General features: G+C 47.0%; 1 protein-coding gene across 1 annotated transcript in view; it reads right to left on the reverse strand.

Moving 5' to 3' along the window:
* LOC129007858 (sodium- and chloride-dependent glycine transporter 2-like) overlaps nucleotides 1–20353 on the reverse strand; it is a 46636-nt gene extending 26283 nt beyond the window's left edge. Inside the window, exons 1-5 of the mRNA XM_054439167.2 lie at nucleotides 20245–20353; nucleotides 19731–19904; nucleotides 12613–12754; nucleotides 9525–9657; nucleotides 587–721 (exon numbers count right to left, since the gene is read on the reverse strand). Coding sequence (XP_054295142.1) covers nucleotides 587–721; nucleotides 9525–9657; nucleotides 12613–12754; nucleotides 19731–19904; nucleotides 20245–20353 — 693 coding nt within the window. The remainder of the gene's footprint in view (nucleotides 1–586; nucleotides 722–9524; nucleotides 9658–12612; nucleotides 12755–19730; nucleotides 19905–20244) is intronic.
* Nucleotides 20354–23180: the final 2827 nt, after the last annotated feature.

A 23180-nucleotide genomic window follows, 5' to 3' on the forward strand; every position in this document is an offset into this window, starting at 1 on the left:
ACCCTGGAAAAGCAGAGTTTCCTTTAAGGTGAGAAAACTCAGTTCCCCTTCAACAATCACCCCCCTCATTTGTAGTTTTTGAATTGGAAATTTTAGAGTTAGATGTGCCTGTACAGAATATGCAAAGAGAAAGTTCAGCTTGTGCTGGCCCTGTGTGGGTATACAAAAGTATTCAGACATGTCTGAGCCCTTAAAGGGTTCAGGTAAATATATTTTAAAAATAGAATCACTTGTGGTTTACACTAAGTGCTGTTATTTTCCCACCAGCAAAACTACACTTCCGACACTCTATAATTAGCAACAGATAAATGACGTGAGTTGACCCAAAGCTATTAAGGGGATTTCATTCTTCATTTTCGGCCTCTACTATAACTCCAGATGTAGGACAACTATTCCAGGAATCTAAAAACCCTCAGTTGTCTACTTCTCATTAAATATTTCCTGAGTGCATAATGTACCAACATCATCAGGCTCTTATAAAAGCACACACCGGGATTCCCTGGAGGAGGAAGTCTAACCCTTTTTGCCCAAGCCTCCCAGAGGGCCACTCCCCCAGGGCTGGTTATAAATAAAATTAGAAGCCCACCGTGGCATCTGTGAGTTTCTCCCACTTGGGTGTGATGAAGTACCAGATCCCAGCTCCAGCTCCAGGCAGGGTGACTCCTCGGATGAGGAGGATCACGAGTACGACATACGGGAACGTGGCCGTGAAGTACACCACCTAGAAAAGCCATGGGCAGAGGGGCTGGAAGAAGCAGCCCTGCAGAGTGCACCTGTGCAGAAGGAGCATTGCTCGGGGAAGAGTGGGGCTGTGCATGACAGAGAGCACATCAGGGTAGTTCTCCCCAAATGCAGCCAGGGCTGGGGAAGCAGGGAAGGCACTGGGACCAAAGGTGAGTCAGAGAGAGCTAGAAATAAAGCCTCTTAGGAGAGACCCAAGGCTGTGGGGTGAGTCGGCCTACAGCCAGAAGGCTGGGGGAGATGTCACCCAGCCCAGCTGATGAGTACACAACTCCTTAGGGAACCACAGAGAGAAGGAGGGAGGGGGGCTCTGTGCCCACGCCCGCTAGAACACCTAAATACCACCATTAAAGATGAATCCTATTAGCTTAAGCTTTCCAACCCTGTTTATACACATACCTAAGTGAGGCAGTCCCATAAGGTCAGAAGAACATGATATTAGAATTAGACGCATTTAGGTTCAAATGAAACTGTACATCTGGCACTGACTAGCTGTGTGAACTTAGACATTATTAAGCTCTCTGAATCTTAGTTTCAGTATCTGTAAATCAAGGATAATAGCACCTTTCTTGCAGATAGTCACGAGGATTCAATGAGCTAATGCATGGATAGGACCTAGCATGGTGCCTGATCCATAACAGCGGGTCATTAAATGCCATTAAGTTCAACAAATATTTATTGAGGGCCTCCTATGAGCTGGGCACTATGCCAGGCATCAGCTGCATAAATGTGAAGGGACTCCTAACCTAGAAGACACAAAGACAATGTCTGAATAATGAGCTAGGGAATTACACACAGGGCACTATGGAAGTTCAGGGAAGGGCATCGTGCCCAACCTGGGAGTCTACTAAGAGGTTCATGGAGATGACACTGAACTGGACAAGTGCAGCTTAGAAGAGGAGAGGCAAGGTGGGAAGGTGAAGGAAGCACATGGGCAAGGCAGGCGTGTGAGGCAAAGCCCTACTCACTATCAGCACAGCATAAAGTTGAGGCTAAGAGTAGGGGGTGGGGGGCTAGAGACATTGGAAGAGACCACGTCATGGGAAGCCTTGAATGCCAACAAAAGGGTACTGCTGGATGCTGGAAGACAGGGAGGGACCAGCATCAAGAAACATTTGGGAGGCCGGGCGCGGTGGCTTATGCCTGTAATCCCAACACTTTGGGAGATCAAGGCGGGCAGATCACCTGAGGTCAGGAGTTCACGACCAGCCTGGCCAACATGGCAAAACCCCATCTCTACTAAAAATACAAAAATTAGCCGGGTGTGGTGGCAGGCTCCTGTAATCCCAGCTATTCAGGAGGCTGAGGCAGGAAAATCGCTTGAACCCAGGAGGCGGAGGTTGCAGTGAGCAGAGATCACGCCATTGCACTCCAGACTGGGTGACAAGAGCAAAACTCCATCTCAAAAGAAAGAAAGAAAGAAACATTTGGGAGGTAACATTAGCAGAACTTGGGGGTTAGTTGAACATGGTAGGTAGGAGGACCTTTCCTTCCGTACCTGTCCATCAAACCTCAAGGTGAAGGTAGGACTTGGGACCAGGATTTGGCAGAAGCAGAAGGAGCAGTGTGAGAGCTCAGGCTCTGCAGTCCCACGAGCCTGGGTCCAAATCCTGAATCCAGCACTTACGAACTGTGTCACCTTGGGCAGCAACTTAACCTCTCTGAGTCTCTGACCCTAAGTGTCCACACCTGCCAAGTGGCAACAACAGTAGATTCTTCATGGGGCTATTGGAAGAGTACAATGTTACTTACAATCCACACAAAGTGGAACAGGCCCAGGGCACTGGAAACAGAAGTACCATTTCACAGTCTGGCCTAGGACTCCCCAGTCCTCAACTTAATAGCACTGATAGCGCTTGACTCACAGGTAGGCTACATTCCAAAAAGTGCATTAAAAGACACTTGAGAGGCTGAGGTTAAGCTCCCATCCAGGCCCACTCTGGGCTCTCAGGATCCATGGGGTGACGGCTGTTGGTTCAGGGCTACCTGCATTTCCACCTGCAGTCGTCCCTCTAAGGGCAACTAGAATACCTGCCCCCATGAGAGGGACACAGGGCACCTGCCACACGCTGCCTGCACAGACTCGAGTACCTGGTAGGGGGCTCCAGCATGGTAGTGAGTGGGATTTCAGGAGATGAGGACGGATTCAAGGACTCACAGGGGGAGATGAATTGGGAAAGTTTAGAGCTGAGATGAAGAAATAACTCTTGGGGGCTGGGTGTGGTGGCTCACACCTGTAATCCAGCACTTTGGGAGGCCAAGGCAGGCGGATCACTTGAGGTCAGGAGATCGAGACCAGCCTGGGCAACATAGTGAAACCCCATCTCTACAAAAATACAAAAATTAGCCGGGCATGGTGGTGCATGCCTGTAGTCCCAGCTACTCAGGAGGCTGAAGCAGGTGAATTGCTTGAACTCAGGAGGCAGAGGCTGCAGTGAGCCAATATCACACCACTGCACTCCAGCCTGAGTGACAGAGTGAGACTGTCTCAAAAAAAAAATAATAATAATAAATAAATATATATATATATATAATTCTTGGGGTCATTCCACTTATTCAAATGAATATACATACTTATACATATATTTAGAGCAACTAATATGTGCCAGGGACAGGGACAGTTAAGCATTCAGGACCTATCAGTAAACAAAGCAAAGATTTCTGCCGTTCTAGCTGGGGAGACAGTCAACCAACGATAATCGTGGTAAGTATTATTTGTGATATATTAGAAGGTGATATGTGGGTTGAAAAAATGAAAAATTAGATCTGGGTAAGTGGGGTGGGGTGTGGGGAGGATGGTTGGGAAGGCTTCAGGGAGAAGTCGGTCAAGGAAGAAAGTCAGGGTGAGCCAACTGGATGTCTGGGAGAACATTTCAGATGGAGGGAACAGTTGGAATCACGGCCCTAAGAAGGGACTGTGCCAAGAGGCCAGTGTGGCAAAAGAAGGGGCCATGGGTGGGAGAGATCGGCAAGGTGGGGGTAGGGAGGGGCAGACTAGGTGGGGCCAGGCAGAGCTCTTACTCTGTGGGCAACAGGGCTACGGCAGGGACTCAGGCAGAGGGGTAACAGGATCTAACCTTTGCGCAGAATCACCCAGTTGCTATGTAGCAAGAATACTGCAGGGTTAACAGTAAGGAGGCCGCAGCAGCCAGCAGGCAAGGGACAAAGAATGGGGATGACTCCAGCCAGGGTGTTGTCAATGGAGCTGGTGAGAAACAGATGCCAGATACATTTTCAAGAGGAGTCACCAGACTTCATGGGGAGTGTGAGAGAAAGAGAAGAGTCAGGGTGACTCCCAAGTGTTTTAGCCTCAGCAACTGAAAGGGTGGAGTTGCCATGAACTGAAATGGGGAAGTTACTTCTGTCTCTAAACCCAATTACTCAAGGCCAAACTCTTTCTTCCTGGCTGCAGGTTCAGAGCTGCCAGAGATGGGCTGCACTCCTTTTCTCTCCACTGTGACACCGCTGACCGGGACACCTTTTCCCTGCCCCACAGAACAGCAGTCTCTCCTCCCTCCTTGTCTCAAAGAACTTGCAGTACTAGGGATGGAAGGGAGGAGCAGCCGGCAGCTCCTCTCTATTTCTACCAAACCTGCTTCTCTCCTTCCCTCCCCTTGAAGTCTAAGGAGAAGTGAAGCCCTTCCACACGTGGATGTTAGGAAATCCAAGGGCATCTGATGTCTCGGGGCTGGCCTCACAGCTGTCAGGTGGGGCTGGGAAGACGAGATGCTACAAGGGCAGGCCCTGACCAGCCTGACTTTCCTGCCCCCAAAACAGCATGGGGATGAGATAGGAGACAACTAAGGAGTATCCTTTCCATCCCCTGACCACCTGGGGCTGGTGGGAAATGAAGATGGAAGGAAGAGGTGAGGGAGAGGACATGACCTAGACAGCGGTGGCTTATAGAAGGAAATCTCCAAGGCTGGCATGAGTTTAAGAGACAGCTGTTCCCATTTCACTGTTGGAGGCTGTTTAGACACCATCATTCCTGAGTTCCCTCTGTGGCCGGGTATATTTGTCCCATTTTGCAGAGAAGTTAACTGAGGTTCAGGTTAAGCATCTCACAAGGGATTAAATATCTCATTCAAGGTCTTGAGACAAGACTTAAGCCCAAAGCTTCCCCACTCCAAAGCCACTCTTTCCATGAACGCCATTCTATGGGCCACATGATGAGAAATGTGTATGGCAGTGCCAGGACTAGGGGGAGGCAAGTGAGACAGGAGGCATCTAGGGTGCAAAATTTACAGAGGCATTCACTGTCAGGTGCCGGCCCTGCACTTCAGGAACCTGAGAGTGAGTGCCTCTCAATTTTGCACTCTAGGCACTTGCTCACCTCACCCAGGTGATGCATTCATTTTTTAGAAGGTGATCATGGTGAACTGAGAGGGCCAACAGTTTGGTTTATACATCCTGGGAATGCCTCAAATGTGAGTCAGGTGTGCACTGGAGGCTTTCTGCACAGCTAGTTCCCCTGTGTCAGGGGAGATTTAGAATGCACCTGTTTCCACATTGTATTGTCAGAGGAATTAAACTTGAACAGTAATGAATTACACTTGGCAGGAGTGACACTGACTCACCCATCTGAGCCTGTTGGCCTGACACCTCCGGGCATCCTTCTCACCATGGGACCCCTGAACAGGTGGTAAAGGCCCACCAGCCTGTATGAGCTAATTAGGTTAGCTTTGCTTCGTTGCCACAACTCTCAGGCAGAGGCGCCCCTGAGGGCAGGTGGGCTGCATTTGCCCTTCAGGCTTCCTGCTGGTCTCCCGTGCCTCTGGAATTCTAGCTGCTGGAAAACAGTCTCCAACAGTGAAATAGAAAGACCTGTCTCAGAGGAAGCAACCTGCCAGTCCTGTCTCCTAAGGCCCTAAACAAGAGGAACTGAGCTTATCTGGCTGCAGGAGGACGACATCTCTTTTGCATAAAAATGACAGTGTTCCTGGGATTTCAATCACAAAGGAGTTCATCATAAAACACCTTCAGCTGTGCATCCACCTTGGCTCCCAAATAATGCTCCATGATTAATGTCCGCATAGCCCAGGGCAGGATAGTAAATTGTGATTCATTATTTCTGGTGGTGTTCTTCATTTAAAATAAAAATTGATCATTGATCTCTGGTTGGAAACTTTTCTCAATGAAGCAGAGAGATAAGTTGGCAGATCTAAATGAAAAACATATCTGCTCAAAACTTCCTATTCCAGAAAGCCTATAAAATCTATCACCAAAAATTAGATTCTAAATCAGTGGAAAGAACTGGCTGCAATGCCATTCCAAAAGAGCACAGACTAATAAGATAAAAAGAATCCCAGAGAATACTCTAACTCTTGATTTTGCAAATGAAGACAATGAGGCTGTAATATATCCTGTGACTTGCCCAAAGTCACACAGCAAGACAGCAGAGACCGGGTAGAAATGCAGATTCTGATTCACTGTGGGGGGATTTTTTTTCCCCACTATATGAAAATGATAACTCCACAATTCCTCATTTACTATCTATTCTTAATAACCCCTTCTTGGGAGAGAATGTCTTGTATTAGAAAACGTCTAGGCTGGCTGGGCACAATAACTCACACCTGTAATCCTAGCACCTTGGGAGGCTAAGGCAGGGGGATCACCTGAGATCAGGAGATCAAGACTAGCCTAGCCAACAAGGTGAAATACCGTCTCCCGTCTCTACTAAAAATACAAAAAAATTAGCCAGGAGTGGTGGTGGGCACCTGTAATCCCAGCTACTCGGGAGTCTGAGGCAGGACAATCACTTGAACCCAGGAGACGGAGGTTGCAGTGAGCCAAGATGGTGCCACTGCACTCCAGCCTGGGTGACAAAGCGAGACTCCATCTCAATTAAAAAAAAAAAAAATTTTTTTAAATTAAAAATTAAAAAGTCTAGGCTTCAAAGCCAGATAAGACCTGGGTTCAAATCCCACTACTGCCACTTAAAAGCTCTGTGACTTCAGGCAATTTACTCTACCTTGACAAGCCTCAGTCTCTCTCTACAAAATGGGAATCAATGTGCTTCTAATGCATATGAAGCAGCCAGCACAGTGCCTGGCACACAGTGTTCAACAAAGCTCTCTTTCTCTTCCCATCTCCCCAACAAAGCCACTGCTCTGGAGATGTCAAAGTGGCACAATACTCAGTCAATACAGCGGCCATTCAGAATAATAAACATGAAAGGAGATAATGTTAATTAATAACTGACCATACACCAGGTAGTAACATGCATATCTCACTTCATCCTTACAGCAATCCTAAGTATTATGCACTATTATCCCCAATTTATAGATTAGGAAATGGGTTTCAAAGGTTAAATAGCTTGTCCAGAGTCACACAACTAGAAAGTGATAGAGCCAGGATTTGAACTAAGATTGGTCTGACTCTGGAGCCACAGGCCCTCCCTCCTCACATCATTAAAAGGTGCTGTTCTCACCCTTCTCACCTATCACCTCTCCTCCTGCAGTCTCACCTTCCAGCCTATACTACTAGACACCTATCTGGCCACTCACATCATCGTTGAGGTCAGCTTGTCTCCATTTCTAGCCATAAGTGACAGTCTTGCCCATGGGATTTTGATTGAGTATATACTTGGCTAGTTTCGCTGAGCAATTGCTTGGCTGGGCCCTTTGGAGATGATGAAATTCCCACCCAAGCTCAGCTCCAAGCCACAGAAGGTGAGGGGTCCAGGAAACCTCAGGCCATGCTGGGTATTGTCATAAGGGTCAAGTTAACATTTCCCATCTCCCTGTAACCTTAGAAAAACAATCAATCCAGTCTCATGGTACTCACTCAGAGCCAGCAGGTTCCTCAGGGGTCACTGAATCCCAGTTCTCATTTTACAGAAGGGAAAACTTAGGTCACAGAGTAGAAGCGCCCCGAAACCTCCAGCTAACCCAGCAAGTGTTCCGACAGAATAATCTTAGAATTAGAGGACCTTAGACATCACCCAGTCCAATTACCCTCACCTTAGAAATGAGGAAACTGAGGACTTCTAAAATAGCTAGGAAAACGTGCTTTTCATTTATTGGCCAAAAAAAAAAAAAATTAAAGCTAAGAGCAAAATCAGAAGCTCAGCCATGTTTCACCACCCAAGTAGAGATATCCCTACACAGCAAACACCATGAGAAGTCCCCAAGGACAAGGGCCCAGGTCTCCTCACTCCTGGGCTTGTTCTCTCTAGCTGGCCTGATTCTCCCCACACTCTGTGATTTAAGGCATACCACCTGCCTCAGGTAACTCTGACAAACCTGCCAGAATCCACCACTCAAGTCCCTGTGGAACTAGATGACATGAAAAGCAAGCACTAATAAGAGCCATAATCAAAAAATGTCCATGTCCCCAGGCAGAAGACAGTTTGGTCTATGTGGCTAATAGGTGCTGGGATTACGTGCCTAATGGGGGATGCAAAGCACGCCTGGGGGTGAAAGATGGCACTGACTACCCTCCCGATGAGACCCAATCTTTCAGAAGTTGGTTGATTGTAACATAATCGCAGAAATCTTTGGCCTGGATAATCAAACCAAATCTCAACTCCACAACCTATGGTCTCAGAATCCCTCATTACATCCTCATTCCTTGAGCCTTAAAGACATTTTTGTTTCATCCTAAAACATGCAAATACCTCCTGGGGCAATTAAATATTATTGCATGTTATCAGAATAACTGGTTAACTCTTCAGTAGGTTTTTCTTTTGTGTGTGTGTGTGTGTGTGTGTGTGTCAGGCGGGACAGGGTCTCACTCTGTCACCCAGACTGAAGTGCAGTGATGCCATCTTGGCTCACCGCAATCTCTGCCTCCCGGGTTCAAGTGATTCTCCTGCCTCAGCCTCCCAAGTAGCAGGGACTACAGGTGCCCCCCACCATGCCCAGCTAATTTTTGTATTTTTCGTAGAGATGGGGTTTCACCATGTTGGCCAAGGTGGTCTCGAACTCCAGGCTTCAAATGATCCACCCGCCTCAGCCTCCCAAAGTGCTGGGATTACAGGCCTGAGCCACCGCACCCAGCCTTCAGTAGGTTTTTCTAAGGCTGCAAGGAGATGAAGAAATGTTACTCTGGTCCCTACAACAATGCCCACTGTGGCCTGAGGTTCGATGGGCTCCTCTCTTTCTGTGGCTTAGAACTGGGCTTGGGTGGGAGTTTCACCATCTCCAAAGGGCCCAGCCAATCAATCACTAAGTGACCCTTACCAAGTAATTGCTCAGCCAAAATTCCATGGACAGGACCATCTTCCTTTAGTGCTAGGGGCACATGGGGTAGAAGAGTGTCAAGCTTAGAGTTGAAAGAAAGGCAAGGAAGGCCACGAACATGGTGGCCGGGAGTGAGGAGAGGGAATCTACTACACAGTTTTGATCTTCAGCCAGCTTCTTGGCAGAAGCAATAACTAACTTGGCAGCCAGATCAAGAGGCAAAAAGCCAGCAGCACAAATTTTGGAGTTTAGAGAAAGTGACTGAATGATATCAGGGAGGTTCCTTCTGCTGAATGAGTGGCAGCCCCTGACAGGAAAGGAAGGAAATCCTAATCAGAGTACCCCCACCATCCCTTGGGAGCTCTGTATATATGTGTCTCATTTAACCCTTAAAACAGCCCTGCAAGAAAGGTGTTATTATCCCCATTTTGCAGATGAAAGTGAAGTCACTTGCCCACAGCCCCTCAGCTGCTCCAGGGCAAAGTCAGAATTAGCATCCACAGCTCCTGACTCTCTTTCCAGCACTCTGCCTGCTCCCCAAAGCAACCACCCCTGGGTGTCGCACAGCTTTCTCTTACTTAGATAAATCCAAGTGCTTACTTTTCCTGAAGTCTTGATTCCTTTAGCCAACGATGCATACACAATGACCCAAGCCAGGAAGAGGCAGAAAGCTAGTGGCCACCTGATCTCGCCAGGATATTCAATCCCTGCAGAAATCTTCAGCACAAAGTACCTGAGAATTGGAGGGAGGGATAGGGGAAGTGACAGAAAGAAGGAGAGAGGGAGGTGACAGGCAGCAGGCTTTAAGCCTCCAGTAAAGCCAGGAGCCTTGCACAAAACCCCAGCATCCTCCACCCGCCCCACCATCGGAAACCTAATCACATCAGGCTGTGGGGAATTTGCTGGTCTGGGATCTTGCCCACAGCCATCTGCAGAGACTCCAGCTGGATTTACTGTGCTCTTGATTATGTGCTGGGAGGCTGCTCATGGCCCTGGGCAGGCTTCAGGATGAGGCTGTCAGTTCCATTGTCACTAGCACATCCCCAGGAGAAGTGCAACAGAAACTCTGAACCATCAAGGGTGACTTTTGTGTGTTTTCTGTATTGCTCTACTCTTTTATGAGAATTTATTCTGGTAGTATTTGTGTGATTTTTAATTTTAAAAATTAGTACATAGTGGAAACTGCATATGCTAAATGATGAAAAATGTGGCCCTGGAGTGTAGTTCAAGTTGTGTGGGCATGTCCTGAGGCTGAGGTTGGCTTAATTATAAAAGCGGGGCCTGCCTAGACCTTGCTCAAGCAAAACATTCTTTTTTTTTTTTTTGCTCAAGCAAAACATTCTAAGACAGATGAGCAGCTGCCAACAGAAGAGGCCACTGGTCAGCTGTAGCTGCTGCTGGCAACTCGTATAGATAATGAAGACATCGTGGCCTGCCTGGCCAAATGGCTAGCAGGGCAGCCTCACCCCTGAGGACAGGAGGCAGCTTCAGGGACAGTGCCTGATAACAGATTCAGACAATTCTTTCTACTCCGCAACCATCTAGGCATACATCCTCTGTGAAACTGCTGTGTTTGTAAGTTGATGTTTTTCTGTGACCTAAAGGAAAGGCAAGCCAGCATCCAGGCTCTGCAGGACTGTAGGAATGATGGCCCAGAGCGTTCTGACCTGCTGAAGGAAATGTAGGCAGCAGCCCCACTCCTGGTCCAGCCAGCTAGCTTGAGAGGCTGTTTGGCAACACATAGACATGCTTTTCATAACAGTGATGGCCAACTCTGTGCAGACAGAGCCTCTTTCAGGCCCAAACCCTGGCACAACCTGGGCTCAGAGTTGACTAGGGAAAACCAAGGCTGGAACTAAACTTGGTTCCAAGGCAAAACCCTGAGGACCATATTTGCCAAGCAAGGAAAAGGACCTTCCCCATGTCCCATCCCCAAAATAAGTAAACCATATAGTCAACAATTCCACGACTTAGCCATCTCAACTGCTCCATGCTTCAACTGTAGGACCTCAAACAAGTCCCAAGAAACTCCTGATGACATTTCTTCTTAGAAATCAAGACTGGCCCCAGAGGATTAGTAAAGGCCACCAAAAGCAGGTTTGCAAATCACTTTCTAGTACACCTGACTGCATGGATTAAGTGTACTGGAAAATGATTTGCAAACCTGCTTTTGGCAGTCTTTCAGATTTCATCATACTATCAGGTCAGACTCAGTTGCTCAGTGCTCAGGGAGAATTAAAGGTCCACCCTAATACCCCATGGTAGTTATGGTCAAAGGGGACTATTTAATCAATTAGGTAACTCTCCCTTCTGTTCTGCAAGGAACAACTATGTACACCCTGAGTCTACAGGAAAGAAAACCAGGAGTAGGAAATAATGACAATTGGGAGAAGAGTCATGGTATTAACAACCATTTGTTATCATCTAAGTGAAAGCCACAAACTGAAGGCTCATTGATTTATGCATTTTGTTTGATCCCCATGTTCTATTTGAATTATTTTGCTGCCATTTAAAACAGGAGAGATCCCATAAAAAGCCAGACTTTAGTTCCATCTTTTATTGTAAAATAGAAGCTCTGGCAGCACTGCCCCACATTTTCACAAGGCAGTGATCAGAGGAGCTGGGCACCAGTGGCCTCCCTTACATGCGACAGGCAGCCTCTTTGGTTTGCCACAGTCCCCACCCCTCCCTATCATCTCACTTATTTTCACTTTACTCATTTATATTCCTGCCATGCCCGAGTGCATTTGAATTTACAACCCCTGAATTAAAGTTTAGCTAGAGAACACTCTTTATGTACCCTATGATGAACTCTGTCTACATTTATCTCCCTTAAGATATAATTTCATGGCTGGGTGCAGTGGCTCACGCCTGTAATCCCAGCACTTTGGGAGGCAGAGGCTAGTAGATCACAAGGTCAGGAGATCGAGGCCATCCTGGCTAACACGGTGAAACCCCATCTCTACTAAAAGTATAAAAAATTAGCCAGGCATGGTGGCACATGCCTGTAGTCCCAGCTACTCAGGAGGCTGAGGCAGGAGAATAACCTGAACCCGGAGGCAGAGGTTGCAGTGAGCCAAGATCGCGCCACTGCACTCCAGCCTGGGCAACAGAGTGAGACTCCATCTCAGAAAAAAAAAAGAAAGAAAAGAAAAAAATAATTTTATGAACTTCACTAAATCTTCCAATGGTAGCTAAGGATCTTCAAGTATCGCTGAACCTCAATCTCCAATGTCTAGCAATACTGATATTAAAAAGTACAAAACTAAGGCAAAGCTGTAAAAAAAGGAAAAAAATGAATTTGTTCTTATTTACACTAAAGCTTTGAACATGACTTCTTTTCTTTTTGTCTGTCTTCCCTGAAGCCAAGTGCAGATGGAAGAAAAAATAATCTGGTTAACTGACAGTCCACTTAGATCACACTGGATCAAGGTTTTGAAACGGGATTTTCATCAGCATCATGAATTATAGCCGCACTGATTCTGCTCCTACTACTGTCATTCATCCAGCTCTGCTTTCCAGGTTCACAAGACACAACAATCTGCTCTTGGAAGCCAAACCAGGGAAAAAACCTTCCTCTCTGATTTCATCCCTTGGGCTACCCACACCTCTGGTCTGTAAATTGAATATTTATTAATTCACTGTGTTTCTCTTAGAAGGTAAAAAAGGAAAAAGAAAGTCATCTTACTTGAAATACTCTTCACTTCCACTGACAAATGTCTTATTGGCCTGGCTGGTGAAATTAACCATTGTCAAGTTGGGATAAGCGGTCATGCAGAAAGTCGAGTTCTTGATCTGTATTTTGGGATGGTCACTGATAACACAGGAATCTGTTTAGGAGACAACAGAATAGAAACACAGTGAAATCTGTACAGAAAACAGAGATGTGTCTCTCTGCAGCAGTTTAAAAACAAATGCCAAAAACATTTGCAAATATTGGAGAATAACTTCAGGAAAGTATTAACTGGGCAAAGCCAGATATATTAAGAAAAGAACCCAAGAATTATGTTTTCTCCATCAGAGCCCCCAGTCCCCACAACCGCACCTTGTACTGATGACAAAGGCATTTACAGAGCACTCTTTATGTGGTAGGCAAGTATTTTGCATGCTTTATCTCATTTAATCCTCACAACAGCCTATGCAGGAGGTACTATAATCTTCCATTTTCAAAATAAGGAAACAGGCTTAAAGAGGTAGGTAACTCTACTGAAGCCACACAGCTTATGAGGAAGAGAATCAGGATTCAAACTCAGATCCTTATGACTCTGCAGAAAATAAATAAGTTGCTGAAAGGAATTTAATTAGAAAATAAGCAGACCTCCTGAAGGGTACTGCTACAGAAGGCTTTCTAAGAAGTTCACCTTGGACCCACTGCCTGGCACCACATTTAGTAAGTACTCTAGGATACACGTGCTGTGTACTTTCTACTCTCATGTGGGTAAGCAGAGGCAGCAACCACACCATCTACCGGGGATCCTGAGACAGGACCTAACAGTGTGGTGCTCAACTGGGGATGAGTCTTCTCTCCAGGAAACATTTGGCAAGTCTGGAGACATTTTTAGTTGTCACAGCTTGGGGACCTGGTGCTTACTGGTATCTAATAAGTAGAGGCCAGGGATGCTAATACTAAATATCCTACAATGCACAGGACAGCCCCCCACAACAAAGAATTGTTCAGTCCTTTAGCCAGGCATGATGGCACACACCTGTAGTCCTAAATACTTGGGAGGCTGAGGCAGGAGGATTGCTTGAGCCCAGAAATGCAAGGCTGCAGTGAGACATGATCATGCCACTGCATTCCCAGCCTGGGTGATGAAGCAAGACCCTGTCTCTTAAAAAAAAAAAAAAAAAGAATTATTTAGTCCAAAACATCAGTGGTACCAAGGTTGAGAAGGCCTGATCTAGGCAGGGATGGAGAAAGGAAATTAACCATGTCAGTCTTAGTATGTCAGGCTCTGTGTTGAACACTTTAATGATTATCTCATGAAATCCTCATAAAACCCAGGAGGTATATATTATTATTGTCATTTTAAATAGGAAGAATCTGAAGTCTTTCTGACCATTTTACAATGCCTCTCTTTAAAATACAGATAAACTGACAAATACCTTAAATAAAGAATCCACCAGGACTAATCCCAAAGGACATTATTTTGCAAAGGAGCACATAGTAACAATAACAACTTACACTTATATGGCAGTTACCAAGTTTACGGCACTGTTTTAAGTACTTTACATGCATTGACTAATTTAAGTCTCACACCACCCCCTATGAGAAGGTACTGTTATTATCTCTATGTTACAGATAAGGAAAACTGGGGCACAGAGGGATGCAGTGGCTAGCCAAGGTCATACATCAAGACAAGATGTAAACAAGCTCTCTCTTTGGAGTCAATGACTTAGGCACTCCAATGTGAATAGGGAGCAGGGATTATAAATTCAAACACCTACAGAAGCCAGGATGATGACACAAATGAGGGAGGCATAAAATTAGAAAATAATAGAGAGAAGTGGGGACAGTGGCCAACCAGAGAGCACTCCAGCCAATCAGTGCCAAGCTTTTCCAGATGTTGCGGCAAAAGATGCAGAAAATCTATAAACTTACATGAAATATCTCCATTTAAAAATATTGAATGTGTTAAAATTGTCTTTAAATACCAGGAGCAACAATAACAAAAAGTGGCTGGGCAGGGTGGCTCATACCTATAATCCCAATGGTTTGGGAAGCCAAGGCAGGAGGATGGCTTGACCGCAAGACCTCAAGACCAGCCTAGGCAACATAACGAGACCCCTATCTGTACAAAACATTTTAAAAATTAGCCAGGTGCAGTACTGCACATCTACAGTCCTAACTACTCAGGAGGCTGAGGGAGGAGGATTGCTTAAGCCCAGGAGTTCAAGGTTGCAGTGAGCTGTGATTGCACCACTGCACTCCAGCCTGGGCAACCGAATGAGACCCTTTCTCTAAAATAAATAAATAATTTTAAGAAGCAGGCTTGATCTGGTGCATGGACTCCCATTTTATGTTCTCTGTGGAAGAGCATAGTGGGCAAGAATGTGAGTTCAGGCGTTCCACTACTCCTGAGAGCTTGAATGAGTTCCATTTGTCCAAGCCTCCATTTTCTGGTCATAGTTGTTCAGGGTTGCAGTAAGGACTAAACGAAGACAGATCACAAATTAAAAATCTTCCCACAATGCCTGACACATAGCTGGCACTCAATAAATTTTAGCCATAATTCAATCATCATTGTTATAGCTTTTACTGGAGAGAGTATCTCTAGTCTTCAGCATCATCTCCCACAAGGCCACTTGCCTGCCATAAATTGCCTACCGCTTCCCATACATACTGCAGAGTTTCTTAGAATGTTGGGTAAAAATGGAAACAATAATAAGAATCCCTTCCCTTTCAGTAGTTCTTTAGACCAAGGTTTCTCAATAGCTGTATTAATGGCATTTGGGGTCAGATAAAGTAACCGCAATAGGTCCATTGCCCAACAGGCACAGTGAGTCAATACATCACCAAGACACTGCATTGCAGCAGAGAAAGAGGTTTAATTAAGAGAAAAGGACTTTTTTAAGTCACCCTAGAATTCCAAAGGACCAATACCCCTGCAAGGGACAGCCTGGCCCCAGGAACAGAACACGCTCATGTGCTGATAACACAGAGAATGACAGATGGAGGGGCTGCACAAAGAAAGAGTGGGGATTGACACCTTGGTTTTTTTTTTTTTTTCACCAAAATAAATAAACAAATAAACCACTGGGTAAGAATGAGATAGGATCTGCTCAGCCTGGTCATATACTCGCAGGAAGCAAATAGCGTTTCCTGCGTTGCAGCAGAGAAAGGTTTAATCCTAAGAGCCACTAAACAAGGAGATAGGAAACCTCAAATCCATCTCCACAAAGAGTTTGGAGCTAGGGTTTTGGAGTAGGTTGAAGAGTGCAGGGTGAAGTCCTGGGACAGAGAGATGAAGAAATGTATTCTCACACTGATTCAGTTCCTCTGTGGGAACCTTTTTTCATTTGTTTGTTTTTTGGTTTTTGAGACAGTCTCACTGTGTCACCCAGGCTGGGGTGCAATGGCACAATCTCTGCTCACTGCAACCTCTACCTCCAGGGTTCAAGTGATTCTCATGTCTCAGCCTCCAAAGTAGCTGGGATTACAGGTGTGTGCCAACACTTCCAGCTAATTCTTGTATTTTTAGTAGAGACAGGGTTTTGCCATGTTGCCCAGGATGGTCTTGAATTCCTGGCCTCAAGTGATCCATCTACCTTGGCTTCCCAAAGTGCTGGGATTACAGGCATGAGCCCCTGCTTAAAGCTGGTAGGAGACTTTAAACTGGTTGGCATCAGCTGTTTTGCTGGAATTCAGGATCTGCTTAAGCAATTCTTAAACAAAAGCCTTATGATTCTAACATCAGAAATCTCATCTATAGGAAAAATGCAGACGCAAATGTACGTAGTGTTACTCAATTTTTGGTTTCAGGGAAGTGAGTCAAAGCACAGCCTGATTAATGCTGATTATAACAATACTTCTGTCTAGAATTCTTGTTAACCCTGCAAGGACAGCTTTAATAATTCTTGGCTGTGGGACCGTCCTGTGCATTGCACAATATTTAGCAAAATCCCTGGCTTCCACCTACTAAATGCCAGGAGCCCACCCAGCTGCAACAACCAAAAATGTCTCTGAACGTTGCCAATTGTCCCCTGCAAAATCTCCCCTGGTTGAGAATCTCCACTTCAGGGCCTAAAAATATCTTCCTATTCAACGTATCTTCTTTAATCAAATAACAGAGTTTCAGGAGGATTCCCACCTAATCACTATCAAATATTTACCAGGAAAGCTTTTGTTTCCCCCAGCAGTGACATGAATGAAGACAATTAAAGAACACTCCACATCTCTGTTCTGTAAATAAGCACATAAGTTATTTCTAGCCCTCCTGCCAAACATTACGTCCACCCAAGACTGGAGAGATCACTAACACGAGGGCAAACACCAAATCTCTCGATTCCCAAGTTGCAATTGTGAAGCACGCAGGCAGCCTCACTAGCAAGCGTCTCTGGATGTCTGTAGATCACTGCCGCCGCAGCAGCACAAGGTCACCGTTCCTGCAGCAATGCAGCAGGGTTCCCAGGCTCCCCACTCGCTCGCTCCGCAGCCCCAAGCCTCCTGCAATATCCCCTCCCACCACCGGGCGGCAGGAGCATGCTTCCCAGCGCCCGGCGTCTTCGGGTCCACCGGCGAGGGAATGATGGGCCATCTCATCAGAGAGCTCTGCGGCCCAGCAACCCCGAACAAAGAACAGCGATAATGATCGTGCTAAATTGGAAGCTGTGGAATGGGATTCTCTTTACTCGGGCAATTATTAATAAATGAAAGCACATGAAAGACCAGGGAGAAAAGGAATCATTTAATTAAAGTTGTAATGAAAATGAAGCCATTCCGGAAATAGAAATGGTATTTATGTTGTTCCTATTTTACGTGACCCAGCTAGCTCCTATTTTCAAGTAAAGCCGCTGGTCTCACTTGACAGGGCGCAGACTAGTCATTCTCCATTACAGATACTTGGAGAGTTGAGTCACCCTAAAGACGGCAGCCTCTCTTACAACCTGCATCAGAGAAAGATGTGGCAAACGCTGCCTCTCCCCACCCACAGATCCAGGGCTTTCCTCTGGGGCTGGAGTGGGTATGGTTGCCTGGTATCCCGTGGAATGTATCCCTTGCAGCACTGAGAGTGTCATGGGGCAGCTCCAAGCTGCACATGAAGGTCACAATAGCTAGCCATGCAGCCCCTCTCTCCTGGGATGAGTCCTTTTGCCCAGCAGTCACAGGGTGTGGGTAGTTATGGGGTTGTGAGACAGAAGGTGAGACTGGAAGGAAATTGGTGGGAAATGCTGGGGAAAGAGTTTATCCATCTCTTAAGGAAGCCTTGCTCAATATGACCATTTGGGGAACAGCCTGGGAATATCTGTTGTCTAGACTCCTGATTTGTCCAGCAGAGCAGTGGGGCTCTGCGAGTCAGGCCACCATCAACTTTTCTAAGTCACCCCAGAATTCCAAAGGACCAATACCCCTGCAAGGGATAGCCTGGCCCCAGGAACAGAACACACTCATGTGCTGATAACACAGAAAATGACAGATGGAGGGGCTGCACAAAGAAAGAGTGTGGATTGACACCTTGTTTTTCTTTTCACCAAAAAAAAAAAAAAAAAAAATTAAAACACTGAGTAAGAATGAGATAGGATCTGCTCAGCCTGGTCACATACTCGCAGGAAACCATCAGCGTGAAAAATGTACATTGTCTCCTCGTGCTCAGAGCTTGCATCGTTTTAATGGTTTGTACCAGATGAGTAGGAGCTGAGCTGTGTCATATCTTTGCTCTACCTTTCATGTCTCCCAGGCGATGGTGAGCCAGACTGGAAGCCAGGGACAGGGGCTTCTGTGCCTCTTGCGCCTCCACCCATGTGCCTGATCCAGTCAACATGCTCAGCCTGCTTTAAACACACACACACACAGAGAGAGAGAGAGAGAGAGAGACAGAGAGAGAGACAGAGAGAGAGTCTATAAAATAAACACATGTTCATGGCAGAAAATGCAGAAAAGAATGGCATCTCTCTGGGTCTGCAAGAGGGAAGAATTCATCTTTTTGCGCTTAATATACTTGAAGGGTTAAATAATGTCCTAGTTCCATCATGAAAAAAGCTGGTTTTGGAGGGCAACACTAAGAGCCAATCATACAGAGATCACAGGAAGCTGGTCTCGGCACAGACCTAGCTGAGGAGAATTAACAGATCTACTGGAGAAAGAAGAAACTACTTGTTTCTAGGTTCCCTTTAAAATGACCAGAGCTTCCAAAGTGACTGCTACTAGCACCTTTTATTTGTGGCGTTATATACTTCTGCAACTGTATCACACCCCTCATTTCTTTTCTCCTTACAGCAATCCCCATAAGGTAGGTAGAGGAAGAACATTTTTATTTCTATTTTTTAGAGAAGGAAAACAGATCCAGAGAGAAGTTACTTGACCCAGACATACATGCAGTCAGTGACAGAGATATAGACCGAAAGACTTTCTGACATAGCTGCCCTACTTCTCCTCACATTCACTCTCTTGCCCTTGACCCAAGAAGCTGACACTTTCCGCCAAGGCCTCAAGTCCCAATCTATTTCACATCTGAAACATCTTCCAGGAACACTCCCTGACTCCCCATTAGCTTGCCATCTTCTAGACACTACATTTTTATCAGAGTGGTCTAAGGGTCCACTCTCATATTCACCTCATGCACTGAGCAGTATCTTGTGAAGTCTGGCCCCAGGATCGCTCTCCTGGACTCTAGGAATTAGACCATCACTTTTCAAATTGTACCATGCAGATAAGTCACCTGAGAACCTAGTTAAAATGCAAATCTCATTCAGAAAGGCTAGGGCGGGGCTTCTAACCATCATCCAGGTAATGCTGCTAGTCTAAGAAACACTATAAAACAAAATAAGATTCTACAACGACTTGTTAAAATGCAAATTTTCTGAACCCAACCAAATCTATAAATCAGTCTATCTTGTGGGCCTGTGAACCAGCATTTTTAACAAAGATTTCAGCTATTCATAAGCAAACAAAAATTTGATTACACCCTCCTCTGGGCGAGGAGCTCCTTAAATGTTAGAATTAAGTATATTTGATAGTTTGATGTAATCTCTGTGTTCCCAGAACCTAGTATAGGTCCTAGCATGCATAACATATGTTCAATTATTTTGCTGAATAAATGGATAGTTTAGAATACACACACCTAAAGCAGATATTTCCAAACTTACCTAATAAAAGTTTGGTTTTATCTTTGCATTCTGGCGTATTCCAAGGGTTGTTGCAGGAGCCCCAGGGTAATACAGACACAAAGGAGGCAAACAGGTAGAAAAGTGTATAGCAAATAATCACATTGTAGTATATGGCTATTAGGACAGAGATGATCAGCATCGCGACTCCACAGCCTGCAGAAGCAAAAATTCCAGGGGTTCATTCCATCTTAAATGCTATGGAATTCTTAGAGTTGGGCATAGGGTGGGGACCTAGGTCTAGGCTCTCTTGTACAGAATGGATGCACTAATAACAGAGTGGACTGTATGTCTACCAGGGATATGAAGGCATTCTGCTGGGAACTTAACAATGCCAGAGGTGATCTTGGGCCATTATTCAGAAGGATCAAATAAAGGAAGGAAAGAGTTAGTTCTATTAACCACAAAGGCAGGTCTCCCTCCCTGGGGCTGCATGGTGCCAGAGGGGACAGAGTAAGAAAGGGCCTGAGGAGGCTGAGCAGCAGGCTGGACTCACCTTGTAGAGCTGGGATGGCCTTCCACACAGACACTGGCCCCTGGCTGGCAAACTGGCCCAGCGACACCTCCAAGAAGAAGATGGGTAATCCAGCCAGAGCCAGCATCATCAGGTATGGGATGAGGAAAGCACCTTGGAAAGAGAGTGGGGAGTGAGAGCCCTGGGAGGCAAAAGCAGGCTGCTGCCCTCCTTAATCCTCTGGGTTGGGGGCTGGGCTCCCTCTCAAAGAACTAAAGGACAATTTAGCTCCATTCCTGAAGAAGCCCTTTGATGTCCTGTCTCAGCAACAGTCACCCACAGATATTTAAGAGCCCTCCTCCAAAAAGTATAAGGGTACCCATGCAAATACACTCCTTATTTCAACTCTCCACTGGCAGCTGTCTAGGGATATGTGCTGATGGGGTTTTATTATTTTCTTTTTTTATTATAGCACTTCAATTTCCCAAAATTAAGCCCTCCCAGAGCTCAACCAGTCTATGCCTTTGACTCACTACTGGATTCAGGTTGGTGAAATCTTGTCAGAGCCTCAGCTCTCCCAGGACCCAAAATCTTCTAAGCTAAACTCCAGGAGCCCTCCTCTACAGTAAGTTACCTGAACACCTTCTGCCAACCAGGGTTGGGCAGGCTCTTCCAGACAGCCATTGGGGGATACCCATCCTTCTTCCTAAACCCATCTCCATCCCCATCACACACTTCTCAACGCCCTTCTCCATATGAGAAGTTCCTTCCATCCTTCAAGGTCAACTCAAATGCTTCCTCCTCCAAGAAGTCTCCCTTCTGTGTCCTCCCACAGTACCTTGCTCCAGGCACCGATCACTTGATAATTTTTATGTAAGTGTCTTATTCAGTCTGTGAGCCCCTAATGTTGTTTGCGCTGCATCTCTTTATTCCTCAAAATGCCCCGTCTAGGGCAATAGTACTTGGCAGGCCTCCATAGAGTCGCTGAGGCTTCTCTAGGGTTCTTTCCCTTCAACATTCTTTGAGGTTGTTTGGGAGAGACTTGGGGAATGGTCATGATTCTTGAAAAGGTTTTGACCAGAACGTGCTGCTGCATGGGCCAGAGTCAAAGTGGGTACTGGAGATGCGCGAGCGCAGAACACTGGCCTCAGCGGAGGGAAAACTGATCTTTCTCCAGTCTACTCTTCATGCTCCCGCCCCTCCTCACTTCCTGTTTGATGGCAGGGCCCTTCCTGCCCGGGGCTCTCCAAGCCTGGAAGGCCCAGGGGCAGCCACGGGCTGCTGGGCAGTAAAACCGGGGTCCTGCTTTATCCTCTCAAGACAGGGATTGTGCAGTCCTCCTCTGCTCCTGAAAAGGAGCGGTGAGCCTTCCACCCCGCACTGAGGGCTACGGGGCCTCGAGCCGCAGTGCGGAACAGGCTGCCTCCCATCGCAGAGCCTGGCTCCTCCGGAGCCCTGAGATCTGCTCCGCCGCTCTTCGCAGATCCCCGGCGGGCAAAGCGCGGGCACTTGCGCAGGCCAACCTCCTTTTGCTGGAACTCCCTCCCCATCCACTACCCTGAGTACCCACTCCCCTTCTAGTCACTGGAAGCCTCGTTGTAGCATCCTGGCCTGAGGGCGCCCTGCGGAAAACCAAACGGGAACCTATCTGGGTGCCTGTATTAGTGTGGCCGGTACCTGGTCTGTTTTCAGGGCACCCCCGATGGCAAATGCTCTGCGGTCCTCATAAGTACTTGTCAAAGTGTCCTAATTTGGAACTGGAGAGGAGGGGAGTAGTGGCCTATGTTTTGCGCTTTAACCGTCCGGTGATGCAGCACCTGTCCGTTCTGCTGCAACAAATTCCGCCTGAAGCGGACCCAGGAGACAAAAACAAAAGAACAAAAATCCTTAAACTGCCTGACCTATGGGGTGAAGCAGTGCATTGCTTGTCCCTTCGGTCCAGTTGAGAAGATGTGGGACGGGGCTCTAGGTTCAAATTCCTATTGCTAGAGAGCGGCCGGCCCCGCGGCACCTAAACGTTGGGAGGACAAGAGGGATCGTGAATGTGCCAGGTCCCTCCTCGGTGGGTACAGAAGAGGTACAAGGGAGCATAGTGGCCCAGCAGCCGATGCAAGCCTAACTAATGTCCTCCCCATCTCTGAAACGGCTTTCATTCAAAAGCAGCACCTTTCCCCAATTTAGGGCAGATGAAAGAAACCTGTTTTCGCTGTACGATTTTACTAAAATCAAAATATGTTCTGCTTCAAGAAGCAGAAGGCGGGGGTGGCAGGCACTTCTGAGAGGTTTTTGACAGCACAGCCTCAACCCCTTCGCCCTCACCTCCTAGCTCGCCTAAGGAGTCCCCTAGGAAGACAGGATACAATCCTGAATCAGGGCTCCAGGACTGCACAGCTGCTGGCTCTAACCTCGTTGGGTGCCTGGAGTGCCGCCGCTCCCTGAACACTTGACCGCTAGCACCCGTGCTTACCTGGCTCAGGACCCAGGCCCCAAAACTGGGTCAGTGGGGGTTTGTGGGGCCTCACTCCTCCCCTGAGCCCCTCTCTAGATAAGATACTCCGGGATCTAATGCCGGTCGATTATGGTCGCCCCCGCCCTCTGGTTATGCACTCACACCTACAAGGTGCAGGGCTGGAGCCTGAGGAGGCTGTCCTGAGCCTCCCCGCCCGGCGGCCCTGCCTGAGGGCTCCTGTCCCACCCAACCCTCAGGTGCCCGCCCCGCCCCGCCACAGGCGGAAAGAGCGGAAAAGCCATACCTCCCCCGTTCTGGAAGGCCAGGTAGGGAAACCTCCAGACATTGCCCAGCCCCACTGCGTACCCCACCATGGACAGGATGAAGTCCAGTTTGCTGGACCAGTTCCCTCGGGCCTTATTCTCATCCCCTTGCTCGTCCTCCTGGGGGCGGAAAAGCACATTGTCGATAACAGCCCCGAGTTGGTCCACAAGCAGGCCCCTTCCACCCTTCCCCCCGCTAGGGGTCC

Source organism: Pongo pygmaeus, chromosome 9, assembly GCF_028885625.2.
Source record: "Pongo pygmaeus isolate AG05252 chromosome 9, NHGRI_mPonPyg2-v2.0_pri, whole genome shotgun sequence".
NCBI lineage: Eukaryota > Metazoa > Chordata > Mammalia > Primates > Hominidae > Pongo > Pongo pygmaeus.